Source organism: Micropterus dolomieu, linkage group LG01, assembly GCF_021292245.1.
Source record: "Micropterus dolomieu isolate WLL.071019.BEF.003 ecotype Adirondacks linkage group LG01, ASM2129224v1, whole genome shotgun sequence".
NCBI lineage: Eukaryota > Metazoa > Chordata > Actinopteri > Centrarchiformes > Centrarchidae > Micropterus > Micropterus dolomieu.
Window position 1 is genome coordinate 40,238,072 of NC_060150.1, and position 18,968 is coordinate 40,257,039.

At 40.2% G+C, this 18,968-nt stretch overlaps 1 protein-coding gene across 6 annotated transcripts in view; it reads right to left on the reverse strand.

The window, feature by feature from the left end:
• Positions 1-16,042, reverse strand: part of LOC123976356 (dnaJ homolog subfamily C member 13) — a 31,314-nt gene extending 15,272 nt beyond the window's left edge. For 3 of the 6 annotated variants that reach the window (XM_046058672.1, XM_046058587.1, XM_046058501.1), the window contains exons 1-21: positions 15,906-16,042; positions 13,045-13,125; positions 7,469-7,544; positions 6,311-6,460; positions 5,794-5,835; positions 5,493-5,693; positions 5,173-5,379; positions 4,772-4,867; positions 4,481-4,572; positions 4,051-4,217; positions 3,540-3,619; positions 3,258-3,427; positions 3,124-3,156; positions 2,275-2,374; positions 1,999-2,106; positions 1,692-1,847; positions 1,548-1,604; positions 1,311-1,432; positions 1,015-1,090; positions 750-845; positions 499-639 (exon numbers count right to left, since the gene is read on the reverse strand). In XM_046058672.1, the coding sequence (XP_045914628.1) occupies positions 499-639; positions 750-845; positions 1,015-1,090; positions 1,311-1,432; positions 1,548-1,604; positions 1,692-1,847; positions 1,999-2,106; positions 2,275-2,374; positions 3,124-3,156; positions 3,258-3,427; positions 3,540-3,619; positions 4,051-4,217; positions 4,481-4,572; positions 4,772-4,867; positions 5,173-5,379; positions 5,493-5,693; positions 5,794-5,835; positions 6,311-6,460; positions 7,469-7,544; positions 13,045-13,112 (2,238 nt within the window). In that variant the 5' untranslated portion in view covers positions 13,113-13,125; positions 15,906-16,042. The remainder of the gene's footprint in view (positions 1-498; positions 640-749; positions 846-1,014; positions 1,091-1,310; positions 1,433-1,547; positions 1,605-1,691; positions 1,848-1,998; positions 2,107-2,274; positions 2,375-3,123; positions 3,157-3,257; positions 3,428-3,539; positions 3,620-4,050; positions 4,218-4,480; positions 4,573-4,771; positions 4,868-5,172; positions 5,380-5,492; positions 5,694-5,793; positions 5,836-6,310; positions 6,461-7,468; positions 7,545-13,044; positions 13,126-15,905) is intronic. The other 3 variants (XM_046058908.1, XM_046058833.1, XM_046058755.1) reach the window with 1 other exon arrangement.
• Between the last annotated feature and the right edge of the window lie 2,926 nt (positions 16,043-18,968).

An 18,968-nucleotide genomic window follows, 5' to 3' on the forward strand; every position in this document is an offset into this window, starting at 1 on the left:
GAAACAAAAGTGTAGAAAAGGAAACGGAAAAGGTTTTGTAGAATCATCAACAAGCTGGCAGTAGTTGCCCAATGTTTTATTAAACAGTTCAGATGACAATAACAACACAATTCCTAACACGTACTTTCTATAAGAACGACCAGGTTCAGTCTGAAAAGCTTTATGCCAACTACGTGCAAAACCTTTTCATAGCTTAAGAAGAAATGTCTGCCTAACGTATATGAAAATTTGCACAAGCAGTTTGAACAGCAAATATGCATCTTGAAGTGCTGTTTCCCCAAGGTCAGGCAGCTTCAGAGCTGGCAGTGTTCTCTTCAAGCAAAGTGACAGCAGCAGCTTAAAGGTTACTGAGTTTGCCTCTGAATTCTGCAGTAATAATCAGCATCAGCAGCAGGAGCAACAGTTAAGAGACATCTGAGCAGACAAAGACAGCAGCAGCAGCATGTCTGATAGGTAACAGGTAAATCAGTCCCTTTGTAAAAGAAAATAAATCCTCACCTCCTTCTGGGCTATGCCCATTTTATCTCTCCAGTGCATCAACACTAGATCCGCCTTCTCCTTGGCAAACTTCTCCACCTCTTTGGCTGCTTTGCCCGCCATCCGCTGCCACTCAGGCACCTTGTTTCGATTAAGCTGGTCCTGTGGGAAACAAACATAAAAACAACAATTACAGATATAAAGTATTTCCAATTTTAGCTTTTCATTCACGCTGCAAAAATGTACAGATGTGATGTGTTTGATCCAAATACCGTGGCGATTTTCAAATTGTCACGGATGTGCATTCTGTCCACATCTTTCTCCGGGACTGGGTCAGGACTGTCCAGGTAAGCGAGGAGGCCTGTTGGCTGAGAGCACAAAAGACATAATTAACTGGGTACCACAGAAAAGCATTGACTTACATCCTGGAGTGCTTTGTCTGATCACCACCATTATACTAATAGCTTCTGCCATGAATATTGAACAGGCATCAGATATTTGTTTAATAGTCTAAACTGAGCTGATTTGTAGCTTTACCAGTATCCTCTTCAGGAGGTTCATCGCAATAGGGTTCTCTGCCGTCCACAGGCCCACAAGGTGACGACTCAGCTGCCTGATAAAGAAGAGGATGACAAAGAATTACTTTATACGTCCCCTTGGAGGGAAATTAGTTTATTCACTTCATATGTTATTAGTTTGGTGCAGTACTAATACTGGTATAGATCCAGCGCCTATTAGGTGAACCACTACGAGTCCACACTCTAAACAGCTGGAACCAATGAATCTAAATGACTAAATTATTGTGCGAGTGTGTGGATTTATTGAGGTTGGACCTGTTGGTAAGCATCCGCTGGTCAGCGCTGATGGTGAACAAAGAAGTGTGCAGATGCCTTGGAAGAGCCCCTTCACTCAGAGCCAGCTCCTGCATCTTAGTGGCTATTTCCTTGTCTCCCTCCTGAATTTAAACAAACACAGGTTGGTTATCATCATAAACCATACAACACAAAAGACGATTCAATCATCATGACATTATTCACACTGTATACCACATTACCCACAGAAAAGTTTACCTCGATAATGGCCTTCATCACCAGGCCCGCTCCCTTTACTATCGCCATAGAGGGATGCTAGAGAGAAGGACAATATAATTCAAGCATTCACAAGCATCTACTGAATCTCTACCAGTCATTTCAAAAGGATATTCACACAAGTACCTGGAAGAGTTTGAACAAAGTGCGTCCATTAGAGGCAACCATCTCAAGCAGCATGTCAAACTGCTGCCCCTCTGTGGTTTCACTATAGGGGGCGCAGAGGGCAAACGTTAAGAAGTCCAGCAAGGAGCTGATGACCAAAGCTCCTGTTCCATGGTCCTGGAAAAAAAAGACATTGAGAGCTAAGATTTTGGATAGAAATCAAAAATGAGAAACTATATAAAAGAACTTCTGTAATACAACTTCTAAATTTCCAAATTCTCCTGAGCTCAGGCTGCTACCAGCTTACTGACAATAAAATGAAATGTACCACATTTGTGATGAATTTTTCAAGGAGGTTTTCCAGGAACTTCTTGGAGGACAGTAGAGAGGCTTTGTTCAGCTGCTCCTGCCTCAGATCATAGTCATCGTGCATCGGCTGGAAAGAGACAAGAAAGAAAAGGTGTCAGCCAAACAGCAAGATATCAGTCAGTGGAGCTGAGCATTTCGCCCAAAATCCAAACATGCAGAAAAATAGACAAATATGTTAAATGGTTGAAATTTATAATGCATTTGGTTGATGTCTAGATATTTACTTGATACTTACACACATAAGGGCACAGAGCATGTCTACAGCAGCATGTGTCACGCCATTGTTGTTCCGTTTTAAAGCTTTTACCGTCTTTACTCCCAACTTTTCCCTGAACCTGGAACACACAGACATACATTCACAGATTTACCAACACTACTAAAAGTACCATGCCTTGAAAACTTTGAGTAATGTAAACAACAGAAATACAAATATAAACCATACAAATACTGAATTATTTAGAGGTCTGGGGTTGGATACACAAAGTATTCATTGCTTCAGAAGTGGCTTGTTTCTTAAAAGTGTCACATCTTCCACTGAACTACTAAGTGTAACAATATAAAAGAGAATTTCCTTAAAGTAAAAAGAAACCATTTATGTATTTATAGTGATATGAGTCTAGTGGTTGTGTGAGGAAAACACCAAGCTACTCTAGCAATGAATCTGTAAGGGAAACCAATAATGGCTCATTCTCTTCAGAGGAACAAATAATAAATAGTAAATAAAGTTCCTCTCATACATCTCAGTGACCCGGAAAGACTACATTCTTTCTTAAATATTGTGATATACAGAAATGTTAAGGACAGAATGGGCAAAGCAGATAGTGGAAGAGAGATGGAGGCACAAAAATAAGAGTATGAGATGACGGGAGTGGAAGGTCGAGACAAATTGAGGCAGACAGTTCGAATGAGGGACATAACCTCCCGTCTGAAGTGCCTGTCTAAAACCTGAGATGAAAGCGGAACAAAGATAAAAGAGAAGAAGGCTGATCGACAGACAGCTAAGTAAATCTCTGGAAAAGAACAAGAAGGAAAAGAAACAGAGAAAGGCAAAAGGGCAGACTGAGATGTATGGATTCATATTTACGTTGCATCTGTGACTCCAGACCCTTGACCAGACCTTGGAATGACAGAGCATGCCTGTTACAAGCAGCTCAACAAAAAACTTTAAACAAATAAAAGCAGGAAGATAAAGTGAGATAACTGCAACTGTATTCTTACTTAGGCAGCTGTGTGAAAGCCTGGAAGCCAGCCTTTGAGGCCACCAAGCGTCGAATGGCCTGAAAATGGCTCTCTAGCTCAGCATTGAGAGCCGGCAGCTCAACCTCCTGGGATAAAAGAGCCAGGATGGCATTGTTGATGAGTTTCTCTTTGTTCTCAGAGAAAAGACCCTGAAAAGAAAAACAGTTAAGAAACGGAGAGAGGGACGAAGACGGGGCAATGAGTGTGTATCCTGCACCGGCACAAGGATAGACAAATCACACAGGAACTGAACGCACTCACATCTTGTGTTACTGCATGCAGCACTCCACTGTAGGATATGTTGGCGTTGAATCTGAACACTGCATCTGCAAAGTTTCCATCTAAGCAAAGGACGGAGGGATGGGATAATTAAACAAAAGAATATACCACCTCAAAGTAAGACTAAGAGGCTACACACTGTACGTGGGCACAAACATGAGAGGCACAAACTGAGGCTAGGCACAGCAGAGTTTTTACGTAAACGCTAACATGCTGATGTTTAGCATGTATTATGCTTACCAGCTTAGTTTAGCATGCAACCATGTGCTATTTAGAACTAAACACAAAGGAATGGCATTAGTATTTGGTAGTGTTGGACAAATTGAAATCTTGACCTAACAGTGGTGCTAGACGAAAAAGATAAGGGATCACTAAAATCAGTAGGATTCATCCTCTGGGTACAATGAATGATGTCTATATTTTAATGTCAGTCCATCTAATAGTTGAAATATTTTTTTGTGGACCGAAGTGGCGAACCAACCGACAAACTCACTTGGAGGTGCAGCCAGGAATTTGAGATGCAAACTCTCCACCTCCTCATCCACGGGCATGCTCAGTAGGCCCCATCTTTGCCCTCGCCGCGTCGGGGCCATCTTGACACACACGTCCCGGTTGCCTGATGCACGGACTCCATCAAGTAGGCTGGCTAAGAGGGAGTCCCTACAGACGCATATACGAAACAGACTCAGCTAAATGCATTAGGCATGATCTGTGTAATGGAGAACCAACTGTGAGCAGACAATAACAGGAAAGAGTTAAGGCTGTGCAGCAGACACGCACACAAGGAAATTACTCATCTGACAAATAAGGTCAACAGTACAGAAAAAAAGCTGATAGACTTCAAAACATTCAACAAACGCACAGGGCCTGTAGTATCACTGCATACATAAAGAAAGAAAGGTGAATGCGTTCAATCTGTGTACCTTTCTGTGGAGGAATACTTCCTGATCTGACCTCTGATGAATTCAACTGTAAACACCTGAGGGTTGTCTACATCACAGATGAGTGCAAATACCTGAAGGCAGATGAGGACAAGAGTGTTATCCAAGCTGTGTCACCAGTGCAGTTCATACATAATGAAACAAAAACAGGCAGTTCAATTAACATTTATCTTCACAGGAGTGCAACTACACAGAGCAAAATGTTTTTTGAGTGTGAACATTTCAGCCTAAAAGTTTTATGACTTGATGTCACTGCAGCTTCTGAGTGCTCACCTCTCCGAAGGGTTTGAGGGTGACTATGTTGTATGAAGCTGGGTCTCTCTCCACAAGACAGGTCTCTGTCAGGGCCAGTATACGCTTGACAGGCTCCTAAAGAAAGACCAAAGATAAGCCATAACAATGAAAAAAATGATTAAATGTATAGTACTTAAAAAAATAAATAATAAATGCAAAAAAGCCAGTGAATGGTACAAAACTCAAAACTTTCTAATAACAGTATTTAACACATTTGATACTTAAATGTGGATCATTTCACAATACTAAGGGCTTTTTAAGGATCAACAGATGTGCTGATACTGCTGAAATCTGTTAAGGGAGTACGGGGAGGTCCCTGGACCTCACTTTGAGAAACTCAACAGCACTGAGAGGAACAAGGAGAAGCAGATTGTTCTAACCGAGTGTCGAGAGGTGACCTTCTGCACCACAAACTCGGCCAGTGAAGTGATGCTCTCGTCCGAGCTGTACTTCCCCAACCTGTCCGTCACGAAATCCTCGAAAGTCAGGGCATCCTTCCTCAGCCGTAGCATGATACCGATGAAGTTCCCAGCATGCTCTATGGCGCAGCGGATGATGTCATCCCGGTGCTCTGAGGCAAACAGATGCTGAGAGAAAGAGGCAATGGGCAAAGGGAGGGAAAGGAAATTTTAATTTTGCTTCTCTTAAGACAGACAGACAGACAGACAGACACACACACACAGAAACTCTGATTGCATACCAGCCTGCTGAAGCCCCCATAAAGGATGCAGAATCCTCCCTGGTAATCAGAGACTTCGACGAAGCCCTCGACATTACGGTAGTCGTAGGAGCACACCACCCGGTTGGTGTGCGGGTCGATCTGGTCGATGCCGCCTGGTGTCACTTCTAAACTCACAGGCTTGCGTGTGTCGCTCCAGTGGTGCTTGTAGCAGTTGTAACGCTGTTCAACACACGTGTGGGAAGATATTCATTTTGGGGTCACCACACTGGCAAACACATACTCAAATTAACATTTTTTCTTTATAGATCTCAGTACTTACCCTGCCAGTTATTTTTCCTTCTGAAAACTCTGTTCTGAATCTCTGTGAATAAGAAAAAAACAAAAATGTATTACATTTTAGTGCCAACTTAGAAAGCTAGCTGTTGAAGCATCCTTGTGTAACACTTATGAAGTGTTGTCATCATTGCAAAATTACAAACATTTAATTAGCTCTGGGAGAAATCCCATCCTCAATGCTGTTTTCAAAACACCTCAGCACAATGACTTTTTTGTCTTTACAGCAATAAACTGATTCACATATCTGATAAACACCTATAGTACAGTGAGTCAAAGGGCCTGTGATTTGCAAACACTGCATTCCCAAACAATGCACCGTACATTACGTGACTTTGCTGCAATTTAGATTTTGTCAACACAGCTAAATGTCCAGCTAGGAGACATCTCGAAAGCATGGAAAACCCACATTAAACACCACTAAGGAGACCATTTTAATGAATATATTTATGAGGTCTGATTAGTCATTGTGAAGATATGCAGCTGTGAGTATTGGTCCTCACCAGAGCTTCTGTGAGCAGTTCCGTCCGGTGCTCTGTTGAGAACTTGAGCGTTTCAGACTTCTTGCCGCTCCCTTTGCGGAATGTGAGGTTGAACTCTGTTCCTTGACCTTTTCCTACTGGACCGATGCCACAGATGTCTCCATAAGGCCACTGGTACCACAGACAGCAACAACAAAGAGATAAACACATTGTTATAGCCACACACAAACAATTCAAACATGAAAACATATGTTGAAACATGTTACTTTAAGTCTCCCTGCTTAGAATTTATAAACAGTATCTAAACAATTAATAAAGGGTTAGTACTGTAAGTAGATTAAATGTTTGTTTATGTATTTATTAACAACTGTAACTCCTCCAACAGGTACCCATATGTATATGAACAGATAAAGAATGGCCAATACAGTTGTGATAAATTCTTTTTAAGAAAGTGCTATAATTACAGACAAATCCTGTACATTAATAAACACTTCAATGCCCTTATAGCTGCGTACAACTACATTTTAGTGTGTAATAAACCATTTATTAAATGTTATAGTACTGCTTATGAATGCTAAACAGGGGGACTTTAGGTAAAGTACTAATGTTATTTTTACACTGCTTAATGCAATTATTCCTTTAAAAACAACCACGATTCTATTTCATGCGTTGGTTAATGAGTGAGGTTTCATGTCGATTGGGTATTTCTGCTGCCACACCACCAGACTGCAGAGCAGCCTCATCATCCTCAGCACTGCTCCATTGACTATAGTTTATTTCTGTCTAACATTTTTATAATTGCTTCAGTATTAATGTAAATTGTCTGCTACGTAGCAGAAGTGAGTTACAAGCTCAATTTCACTCTATAACCTGTTGTATTGTGACAAAATAAATCCTACCTAGTGATTACAAAATGTCTCATATTCTAATCAGTGTAAAGACAAGCTGTTGCGTGTTCACTGCAGAGCTAAAAGCTTAGCATATTAGTCGACTCAGCACAAGAAGTAAAAAATACTGCTTTTGGCATAAGAGCAGTGTACTTTAAATGGATGTGCGATAGTCACATGTATCCAAGAACAGCAAATTCCACAGGCAACTGCGAGGCACTGATAGCTACAGCAGAGAAGACCTTCCTGAATGACACTTCCTCTACGACAGCCTGCATACACACATACTGACCTGATTTGTTACTTCTAGCGTGGTAGGATTGTACGTGGTAATGCCATGCGTCCCCACTGAGAAGACTCGCTTGTACCTGGAACACAGAGATGGGATGAGTCAGAAACACAGCCTTCCCATCACAGAGCGCACATGGAAACCAACAGCACGGGCAGCCAGATAACATTACCAGTGAATGCTGGAAAGAGGCTGAATGTGTGGCGGTCTTTCATACATGTGGGATTTAGCTGAAGCAAAGCTAACACATCAAGTTAGCCCTGATAACCCTGAACAGGTGGCCACAAGCTTTCCAATGCGCTAAATATGTCTAGGGCTCAGTTAAATGATGATATCATCCACATACAGGTTTATAATGTCAGTTTCCAGAAATTTGTATGAGACTATGGTTGAGATAAGGCACAAACAGGGTTAAAAGATGATCAAAGAAAGATAATAAATTACCACTTTCAAAGCTGCAACAGCAGGACAGTTAGCTGTACTGAAGGTGATTAACATTTTGCCTTAATTCTCACCATCACCATTCAGTAAAGACATGTTATACCAGACTGAAACAATGCGGCTATGGTTTCTGATTATTTACCTATTAGACCCAGCCACAGAAATTTGCTATTCTTTCTTTACATTGACCACATTAGGTGTCTCAGTGAATTTTACATTTAAGGTCACAAATTTTTTACATGGTACCAGTTCTGTAATGAGTCACTCTTTGACACTGAAGCAGCTAACATTTATTCATTGGAACCGTTATGAGAGTGGGTTTTGTCACATAGTAGGAAGGAAGTGTGAAATTCTATTTCTTCTGTCTTTCTGCATGTTACTCTGAGTGAATGTGCATGTGCATGAGCAGGCGGGCATATTCTGTGTACGTGCTTGATCGCGGTGTGGTTTGCCCACAGTTTCAGTTGCCATTTCTGCCCAATTCAAAACTCTGCCTGGTGTTTGATTTGAAAACAGGTCATTTGAGGGTTTTTGTTATGTACAAAAAAAAGGTTTGGTGAGTTTTTTAGATTGGGGGAGAGTCTAGGTTTAAGCATGGAGTGTGTTGAAGTGCTAAATGTAAGGATTTATCTGTATCTGGTATACATATATGTTCGTCTCCATGGCACTATTTGATTGGACAGTAACAATGCTGACTTGGCTCCTCTTTTCTTGCATATCCTCATTAGGCCTGGATAGCATTCAGAGTTCTAGTGATGTTACCAGCTAGTCCTATCAAAAAGAAGAGTAAAAGGAAGTCAAACTGAGACGTTACTTCCGCATAATGCATTTGTGTAAGGAGCCTAACACAGACAGACAGGACAGGCAATGGCCTGAGGCAAGGCCAAAGTGGAGTATGAGGTCCAGGCTCATCTCACAGCCAGTCTCCTTCCTTCTCCACAGTTATACACCATGTCCTTTTTGTGTACCTTCCCCATCAGTAAGCCTGCACAAATGTATTCATTCCGTTCTAACAATGTCCACTCACACTGAGGTTTCCTTTCTCTGCGTCCATCATCTCCGTCAGACCATGTCTCTGTCCTTACTCAGTGTGCCGTCTCGCCACACGAGCTTGACCTTGGTGCTAAGTGGCTGGCTTAACAGGGTGTCAGCACAAACTTAGTTAATTATTCATTCTCTGTTGGCTGATGTTTTTTTTCTTAATTCTGTCTTTGTACACAGGCAATATCCAACCCTCTCTGGCTAGTGCGTGTTTGTAAGGCTAACAATGAATCACATTTTTGCTCCATGGGTCTTCCTTCGTGACCACACAACAAGCTGGATAACAAAGACAGACATTATAAGATTTTGGCGAAATCTGACATAGTTGTGATCTGTTTGTCAACAAGTTTGTCGTGTATACGAAGTCACAATATCAATTTATTTTAAGCGGTTAGCAGGAGTTCGTCTTTGAACATAATGAAAGCATGCAGCATAAAGATGACCCTGGAGGACATTCCTTTGAAAGATAACCAGCAATCCATCCATTCATCCATCGTCAACTGCTTATCTGGCAAAAAAAACCCCAGCTGATTTTCTGACTGAAGCGAGCCAATTACAGTATATATATAGAAGTGCCTCTCTCGCCAAGTCCATAACAAAGTAATGCTGTGATAAGTACATAAGAGGAGCTGGAGCTTTGTCTGATGTCTGCAGTAAATGAGTACAGATTTATTATAATATCTAGAGACCAAGGAATCTGAATAACCTCATCAATGGTTTTGCCTGTTTTGACCCATCTACCACAAATCACATATAATTGCTAGTACTGCTGGCAAATTATGCTGCTGTGGTTGAGATTTTCATTCATACAAAAGATATGAAAATTAACTAAGCAGAGACTTGAAACTACCTTGTGTTAGGTAGGCCACAATAGTATGAAAGAAAGATGGTCACCCGTAATGTGATAAATATGTGAATTGTACTAAATGGTCCAAAACAGTGATGTGGTCCTTTAACTGTGTCATAAAAGGAAACAAGCACACTATAAACTTTCCAAATAGTTTACACGACACATATAGTTTGCAATAAGTAACAGGATACTTTTCATTCAGTCCTACTGTACATTCTTGGAGCTTTTCCTTCCACTTCCACAGTTTCATCATGTATCACATTAAGCAATTTCCTGTGTCTGACTAATCCCTCTTAACTGCCGCCTCTTCTCTCTAAACAATATTTCTCACAAGAAACACTGTGTTTTGTTCAACTACATACAAAGCTAGGACAACGCTACATAATCTCCCATACAAGAAGCTATAAACACTAGATTTTAGAGATGTAAAGAGTGGTGAAAGGTGGGCTGAATGTGAGCATCAGACCCAGTGTGCAATGACGGGAACAACTGAAAACCTTCATAATTATCACAAGTTACAAAAGGTAGTTACAGCACATTGTATGTCCTGGTACGTAAAAGGCTGGGGAAAAAATATAGCTTAAGAACCTGTAGCAGCTAGGCTTGTTTATTGTTCAAGAACAATATAGGGAAGTATGAACAGATTCAAAAAAGATTCAAAAGGAGATTGTGAAATTGTAGAGAAGTGCTGTGTTTGAACGGCAAATCCCTTAATTGACACACAAAACTCTGAGAGACTCCACTTGAGTCAAAAATCATGCAAATGCCCATCATTAGGACGACACACACACACAGGCAAATCTAATATGCTCTACAAGCTAGTGTCACAAGACTTGAATTAAACATGATCATGAGCACAGAGCAACGGACAAATGCTGTTGCAACACTAAGGCAACTTTAACTGTTGTAGGAAAAGTGAGATAGATCAGAGAGTAACTCAGTCTCTCGGACATCCAGTGATTTTCACAAATTTGATTATGTCACCATACATTCTGAAACACTTGTTTTAGACATGTAAAAAAGAACCCAGACAAAAACAGTGGAAACTATAAAGCAACACATCAGCATTGCTTTTTAAAATTTCCCTTCAACTCCCTGCAGAACAGATGACCGATATATGATTCGACAGTCTCCTGACCAACCTGCTGCCATATACACTACACTTACTAAAAATTTGACAAAAACATGTGCAATGAAAATTTGTGTCAAAACTCACAACTAGGAGCTAACACCTGATTTTTCTACATGCATTTTAATTCAAGTAGACCTGGACCTTTTTATATCTGCACTTGAAAGAATTATTAGTCATTTACATGGAGTACAGTTCTTGGAGAAGTTGGTGCATCAAGTGATGATGAATACCGTCTAACACACTCACAATTAACATGACAAGTACTTTTATATATGGCCACAGGGGCATGCTAATCATAGATGAGTCTAATTAAAGTTTACTCTTGGGAACCTGTTCTGTATTCACAGTGAAGAGCTGTGCTCCTCTCATCCTTGGCACAGTAACTGTTGAAGTCTTAGCTGATCCTGTAGTTACCTGAACACTTTCCTCTATCCAAGGCTAATTAAACCAATAGGCATAACCTGGTACATTTAGCAAAGTTTTGCAAGCAGTTATCTTTTCCTGGTTTGCTACTGGCATAAAGTTACAGTTTGAATGTAATGTTTTTATTTGAGACTAAATTTTACAATCCACAGTAGGCAAAAGCAGACCACTGTTTCTGATGTTGGTGTGAAGCAAGATGAAAGAGGATATCCTGACATAACACCTTCTCTTTCGCTTTCTGTTGGCATTTTAAAGCTCTGTGTGCCCTTTTCATGCAGCAGACGGCCAGACGACGAGGTTCTACTGATTTTCACTTGACCCATTGACTCATACGAGACCGCTGTGAAAAATGAATCTCTGGTTTCCACCATTTGCTGAAATACCACTGATAAAACAAAACAAAATGACATTACACAAGCACCAAAAAGAACTTTCATTTTTATTTCTCTCTGTTCACTCGCTCTCTCACAGTTGCCTACTAATATCCTGTGATCTCTCATCTTTCTGTCTCTCCATTCAGAGAGTCAGTTAAATGACCTTCAAATGTTAATATCCTAATATAAATAATAGGTTAAGATAAATGAAGTTTCCATCCTTGCTAGAGATGCCTGTTCACCAAAGCCGGGCAGTGTGCGGGGCACGTTCAATCCAGGCCAGGAGGAGGGTCACGGACCCAGGTCAGCTGACATGTGTCGACCCATAGGGAAATGGTCTCCACTGTCCATCACACATACATCAACACTTGTCTTTGACAGACACTTCAGGAAGCATTGGCAGGATGAAGCTCTGATGATGGCTAATGCTCTGCAGCCCTGCTTAAGTTACCCAAGTCAATAGCAGGGGTTAATGGGACAAAGACATTTGTGAAAGCAGGTACTGGTAATGTGATCCCACTGGCTCACTGCTCACACAGGAACTCCATCCTTTAGCTTTGAGGGCCACCAAGTAGCTATAACATCCCATCTACTTTTAGGCCAACACTGGCTCTAATGTGTAACTTAATAAAATGAAAACAAACAGATATCCCATGCAATGAATTCAGACATTCATTTAGACATACAGTTATAGTATGTTGGTCTCATTCTCCTGTAATGTAGTGTAAAAATTCACATCTTTTTTTATGTCAAAAAAACATAAAATCGTGTTAAAATAAGGTCAACATGTTAATAGCTTCACCAAACACACACTGCACCCACATGAGTGCAGACATTTCTTTCCTGTTCTAATAAATTCAGATAAATGGCCAATTTAGGAAAACAGTATGTTAGAAATGCTGTTAAACATCTTACATTGGGTGTATTACATGACAAACAGCTGCGGTATTATAATATCAGTGTACTGTACTTTCCTGTACTGTGATTGTGCTGTGGCTGCCTTATGCCTACTCAAGATGTAACACAGCTTAATCCATCTACTACCACTCCTGTAAAAAGTAGGCTGAAACCAAATGTACCTTTTATGAAAATATTAAGATAAAGAAGAAGGACAAAGAATTATATATGTGCACTTGGAAAAAGAAGCTTTTCAAGTTTTTGTATGTATGTAAGTACATGGATGCCATCTTGCTTAAGACTTGGGTTAATTTTGCCTTGTAAACCAATAAAAACAACATGTGGAATATACAATGCAACCAGCCCATGAAATCCTATGGTGGGGTTAAAATCAGGTTAAAAACCAAGTTGTGGGTCTTACTTTCCCCTCCAGGAGTGTTTGGTGGTGTAGAAACAGGCCAGGTCTTTGTTGTCTTTGAGGACATTCATCTTTTCAAAGGACCTGAAAAACAGGAGACAAGTTATTATGACTACAATCAAAAATTAAGCACTTTCACATTTCCAACACAAAAAACAGTTCTTCATTTGAGCATTACTTGAGGGAAAATATAAATAATATTTTTAGTCACATGGCTTAAGGGAATGATGAAAACTAACTGCTCTCCATGTCTCAGTTTGTGTCAAGAATACACCAAACAAGCTGCACTTTTACAAGTAATCACGCCATCTAGTTTATGTAACACACATTCCGATATACTGCCACACACGCTTCACACAGGTATTCAACATTTTGCAGCTCGAAGGGAAAGACTCCCACAGGACGCTCCCTCAGCTACAGAACTAATATGTGTAAACTGTGATTATCCAACAACAGAGCGTAGTCCGTCACTCCAGGACCGACTGATTCTACACCGTCATTACCTCTCTTATGAGCCACAGCATCACTGCAGCTGGTAGCACATGACTTTGATATCCTCACCCTCTCTTTTATGTGTGTATTTTCACAGGCTCACTTTGCAAATAGGCATACCTGAGGAACCTCCGGGATACAACCTGCTCAGCAAAACAAAGAGAAAGTAAAGGTCTTTCATTCCAGCCTGAGCATGTGTCAATAAAGTCTGGGGCAAGGCCAGTGTGGCCTATTTATCTATTTAGATAAACAGGGGTTAGGCTTTGTGTTTTGGCTCAGTGTCTAATTTGTGTGAAAAAGCACTGTAGTTTAAATTTATGACAGCTAGACACTATCAAATCTGGACATTAAATTAACTGGGATCCATGTTCTTGTCCCTTATATTCAAAGTGTTTCCTTTTCCAAATAGAACAAAATATAAAGCATCAGCAGGATGGTTAAGAGTAATACTTTGTGACAGACTGTTTCTAACAAATTAAAGATGAAGCCATCAAAGATAAACTAGTCAACAGACCAGTACAGAGCAAATTCAGGGAATAACTGCCTCTCCTTAGTGCAGTTATTTGCTGGCAGCCTGCAGTGTGACAAGGGGAACATGTGTCAGCACTTTGCCAGGATCCTGGAAAAATCTGACTCTGGTTTTCCTTCCTCTCCGTGTGCAACTGAAGCAGGGAGCAGCAAAATAGCCACAAATGACGGAATCTACCATTCACCAAGGGGACAAGTGTCTGGTGTTCAAAGAGGGCAGGATGCAAATACAAGCTACTCTCAGGTGCCACCACACCGGATGAGGACCGTTACAAATTAGCCCGTTTTCGCATCTCAATAATTGATGCCTGTGTTGGAGAAACAAAGGTGCAAGGAACAGTAGAGATCCAAGTTTTGCATCAACATTTTTTTTTTTTCAAACACGCATTCATGGAGCTGCATAATGAATGTAATCCAAAGCGGGGGGCTGATGGAAGGCACAATAGGAGACGTTAGCAGCAAGCAGTGCACAACGTGCTCTTCGCTGCTGCAGAGGGCAGAGACGTTTGTATTATATTACTGTGATGAGTGTATACAAAACAAACACAAAAAAAGACCAAGGCAGACTCCAGGATTGGGTCATGTGATTACCCCTCCCAGCTCTTCCAATCTGTATGCAGATCAATAGCAAATTATTCATAGAGTTCAGCAAAAAAAAGAGAAAGACGATAAAAGTTAATAGGAAGACAACGCTCAAAGCAAAGCACACAGCATGATACCTTGTTCCAGACAGGTCTTACAACTTTCAGAAACTTTAACAGCTTCTGATCATTGCTAACATAACTGTTGCCATTATGTGGATCTCTATGAAAGTCTGTACAATCCCATAGTATCTACTGGTGCTTGCTACAGCTACAGGTTACTGTGTCATAATAATTAACACTTCAGACTGTGCAAACAGCTCTTTTGCTGTTTGTTTTCTACCCTGTTTCTCACAGCTCACAGGAAAAACGTTTTAGAATAGGAAAACTGCTCCAGCATCAGGGTGAGTACAAAGGTCAAACCATCACACCCATTACATCATTATATGGACCTAACCATACAAAGTTACCTGAACTGACAGTACAATGAAAGTAAAAGATGAGCCAAAGCAGCGCACTGCCCACCAAAACAACATCTAGATCTTCAGATTCACCAGTTAATCTGATTAAATATTTAATAGTCTTGACATATTCAAAAACAACATATCATATCATAACATGAATGTCTTGCTGGTTTCTGCAAAGTGGTTTTCGTCTTTCTTGCTGCTGATTTTTCTGCACTGAAGACATGTTGTAATGTCCTCCATCTATTTGCCAATAAAATGAAGCAATCTCTCTACCAAGATAGGAAACTTTAAGGTCAGAAACCTACTCTACTTCATCTTATGTGGTTCTGTAAGGATTGCATGAACCACTTGTTTCAGATTTTTTCACACGTGACAAGACAGAAGACAGACAAAATGCTTTAAATTGGCTAACGGCGAGTCTTAAGTCCATTTGAAGGATGTGCGCTGGCTCCCGATCTGTCAAGTAAATCCATGACAAGCAGCATTACCTGGCTCTCAAGCGGCTAGCCATACTTCTTCTGCAGCGGGCCTACACGATCAACTGTCTGGCTAAAAACAAGCACGACAGCTCCGTTTGTGGAGATGTCGACACTACTGCTTCACCTAACTAGAATAGCAAATATCCCAGAGACATTTTGTTATTAGCGTTTGTTTGCCAAATGCAGAAAAAAGGGGGCTGTGGCAGGCTAATGTTGGGTTAGCCACAAGCTAGCGGCTAACTTGCAGCGAGGATCAATCAAGCAAACATGTAGAAGATAGCTTGAAGACAGTGGCAGCTGGTAGCAGGGGCGTTTACCTGTAAAATCGCTAACGGGTGTTATTCGTAGCCGTCCCTCGGCCCCCCACCCTCCTCTGAGTGCGTCCGGTGCGTCCGGTGCGTCTCAGTTTTCCCACTATGATGCTGAAGGTGCTCAGTTACGGCTTTATTCCCCCCAACAGGGCTCAGGACGCTGCCATACTCCTGATACCAAAAGTGTGCTACTGCGCAAGCGCGAGGCCTGCCTGTCATGCGGCTGTCAGCTGATTGGTTTGTCGGGACGCGGGATTATCGAGATACCTGACCCCAGATCAGTTCTTCTTCTTTTTCTTCAGTGTTTGTATTGATACAGACAACCAAAACTGACCGCGGAGCAGTTCTATTGTGCGGGGGTACTGCGGACTGGGTTTAATAGCAGAATCTTTTGTTTAGAGAATAAATGATAGTTTGGAAACCAGGCAGATTACACTGAATATATTTCCCATCCACCAAAGAGTCAAATATTGATAGTGGTCATAACTTTGACAGTCACCCTGCTACTAATTGATTATGACTGATCAATTTAATGATTAATTTAATAAAACTTATTACACAATTACAACTTATTACATATTTCTACATTTACACCTCTCTAGCCTATACTTTCCTTCTCAATATTTACAGGAGGTTGAAAGGGTAATCCAACCTGTACATTTGTTTTGTTTTGCAGGCTTCTAGATATCAGTACCAGGGGGAAGACGAATTGTTGTGCCCTCAATTGACACTGTCCTACCAATGCAGCAATACATCTTATCAGGGTAAAGTTCAGCCAGTCTAAAGTATTTGTCAAGTTTAACCACATTAACCCTACATGACTGACACCAGGACAAAAATTAACTGTCCACACATACACACATGCAGACACATACACAAATGTGTCCTTTTAAAGTCAGAAAAAGTTTTCCCGAGGTTCACCATTTACAGTAATATGTCAACTCTGTAAAAACTGAGTAAACACAATTTTAAGTAGCCTAAATGTTACACTACAGCAGTTTACTTAACATGCATCTGTCAACTGCTTGTTTGTACAAGTCCATAATGTTCTATTGTATGCTTTTGTTTATTCTGTTTTTGTGCTCTAATGCATACATCTGCTCTTGCAATTTCCAAAATGCTTCTGTTTGCTAAAAGTATTTTGTAGATCAGCTGCAGATATGACATCAAGATCCACTAATTATGGTTCGCCCACAAGAGCTAAATACATGTAAATGGTGAAAAGTAAGCCCCATGGTCTAAATGACACCACCAATATATGTGACTCTCACAAAAATTCAGTGCTAATCCATGACTTGCAAACCATCACCTAGTGATGTCTGTCCCCTGTCTGAAATGAAAAGTGACTCACCGCGATTGAAGGTAAAGGGGAAACATCTTGGCATCTGTGTCTGACTGATGTTGCACAGGGAACTTGTGCGGGGCAGCACAGAGGGGTCACGTTATGCGGCATCTGATTAGGTGACCAACCATGCGCTGCCTGTTAGTCTAATTTAATTACAGCTAGAGAGACATGAGGAAAAAAGTTTCCTTCTTTTTTCTTAGGAACCTCCTTAACAAAATAGATAGTGGTCTCCTTTTGTCTTCAGTGACATAAGGACACAGTGCAACATAATCTCTGATGTTCTGATTTGGCTCACACAGAGTCAAATGTGTTTAACCACTTCCACACAACCTTCCCTTACTTCCATACTCAAAGAGAAGTGGCTCCAGCATTTCAATGTAGCACAAGATTTCATGGTCTTTTCAAAAAAAAAGTGGAGCATATGAAACTTCTTTTCTAACTCTATACTGCCATCTACTGTTGCATACATTGAAGTACACCTAATTGCTAGTTCGGTGCATGCAGTCTTGCCTACATGCTGGACATTTAATTAACTTATCTTTTCAGATAACCAGTAAATTACATTCTTAAGAAATTCCATAAAAAAGTATTAAGGAGACAAAATGATCAGACCTGCATTAACTAAAAATACAAAATTATTCTTTTTAGAATAATGGTGCACAAAGACGGCAGTCTAGATGTTTCTAACAAACATTCTCATTAGAAAATATGTTAAAGAACTTTGGCAAGGATAATATGAGATAACAGAATATGGGGGAGATTAGAGTTGATATAGCTCATAGTTTTATATCTTTTATGCACAAAAATGACACAATGACAACAACTCACATTAACTTAGCTGTAAAAACATTTTCAAATTAAAATTATTGAAATTTATTTGACAGTTCAAGGTCAAACAGAGTGCCACACCAAAGTGAGAAGTCAGCTCGGCCTCTGAACACGAATTACACTTTCATGTTTGTGAGAAAAGCTCCTCCACTTGCTGCCACTTCCTCCTCAGTTTTACATTATATGCCAGGCAAGAAGGAAATTGCCAAGCCATGTGCTTGCTTCCACTGTGTGAATTTAAGCCCCTTTTTCCATAACAATGTTTTCCTGTTTGAGGTGACATTCAGTTAACTTCTGTCACCATCTCACTTTATTTTAAGATCAGTTTCCCCAAATTATAAAAATTATATTTATGACTTCTGCTTCCAATCTAATAGAATAGAGGTGACTAGATTGGTGAATGTTAATGAATCTCATTAAAAAAAAATTAATTTAAAGAATGTGTTACCCCCAAAAACAGGATCATTCACTTCAAACTGTTTCAGAAAGGAAACCGTTCTTAATGAAAAGTTTGGATAGGCAGGTCTGTGTGTTATCATGAGTAACAAGGACATTGTTTTTAGAAAGATGCTTTTAGGTTTTGGAATTTTTCAAATGAAAATTTTTTTTCTTTTCTTAAAAATTATAATACTCTCAGCAGCAGATATCTTAAAGCTTTTCCAACAAAAAAGAAAAATACAGAAACAGAAGTAAAGTAGCCAAATGAATGACTGTTTACTATTAGCCTATATTTATTCTCTTTACAAATGTTTATTTATTCATTGTTTGTTTATCTTTAAAGTGTCTTTTTATATGCATTGTGAATTTCACAGTTGTGGGCTTAATAAAGGATTTTGTAATTTTATTGACCAAATAATGATTTGTATTGTATAATATTTCTTAAAGGTGGTCACCAT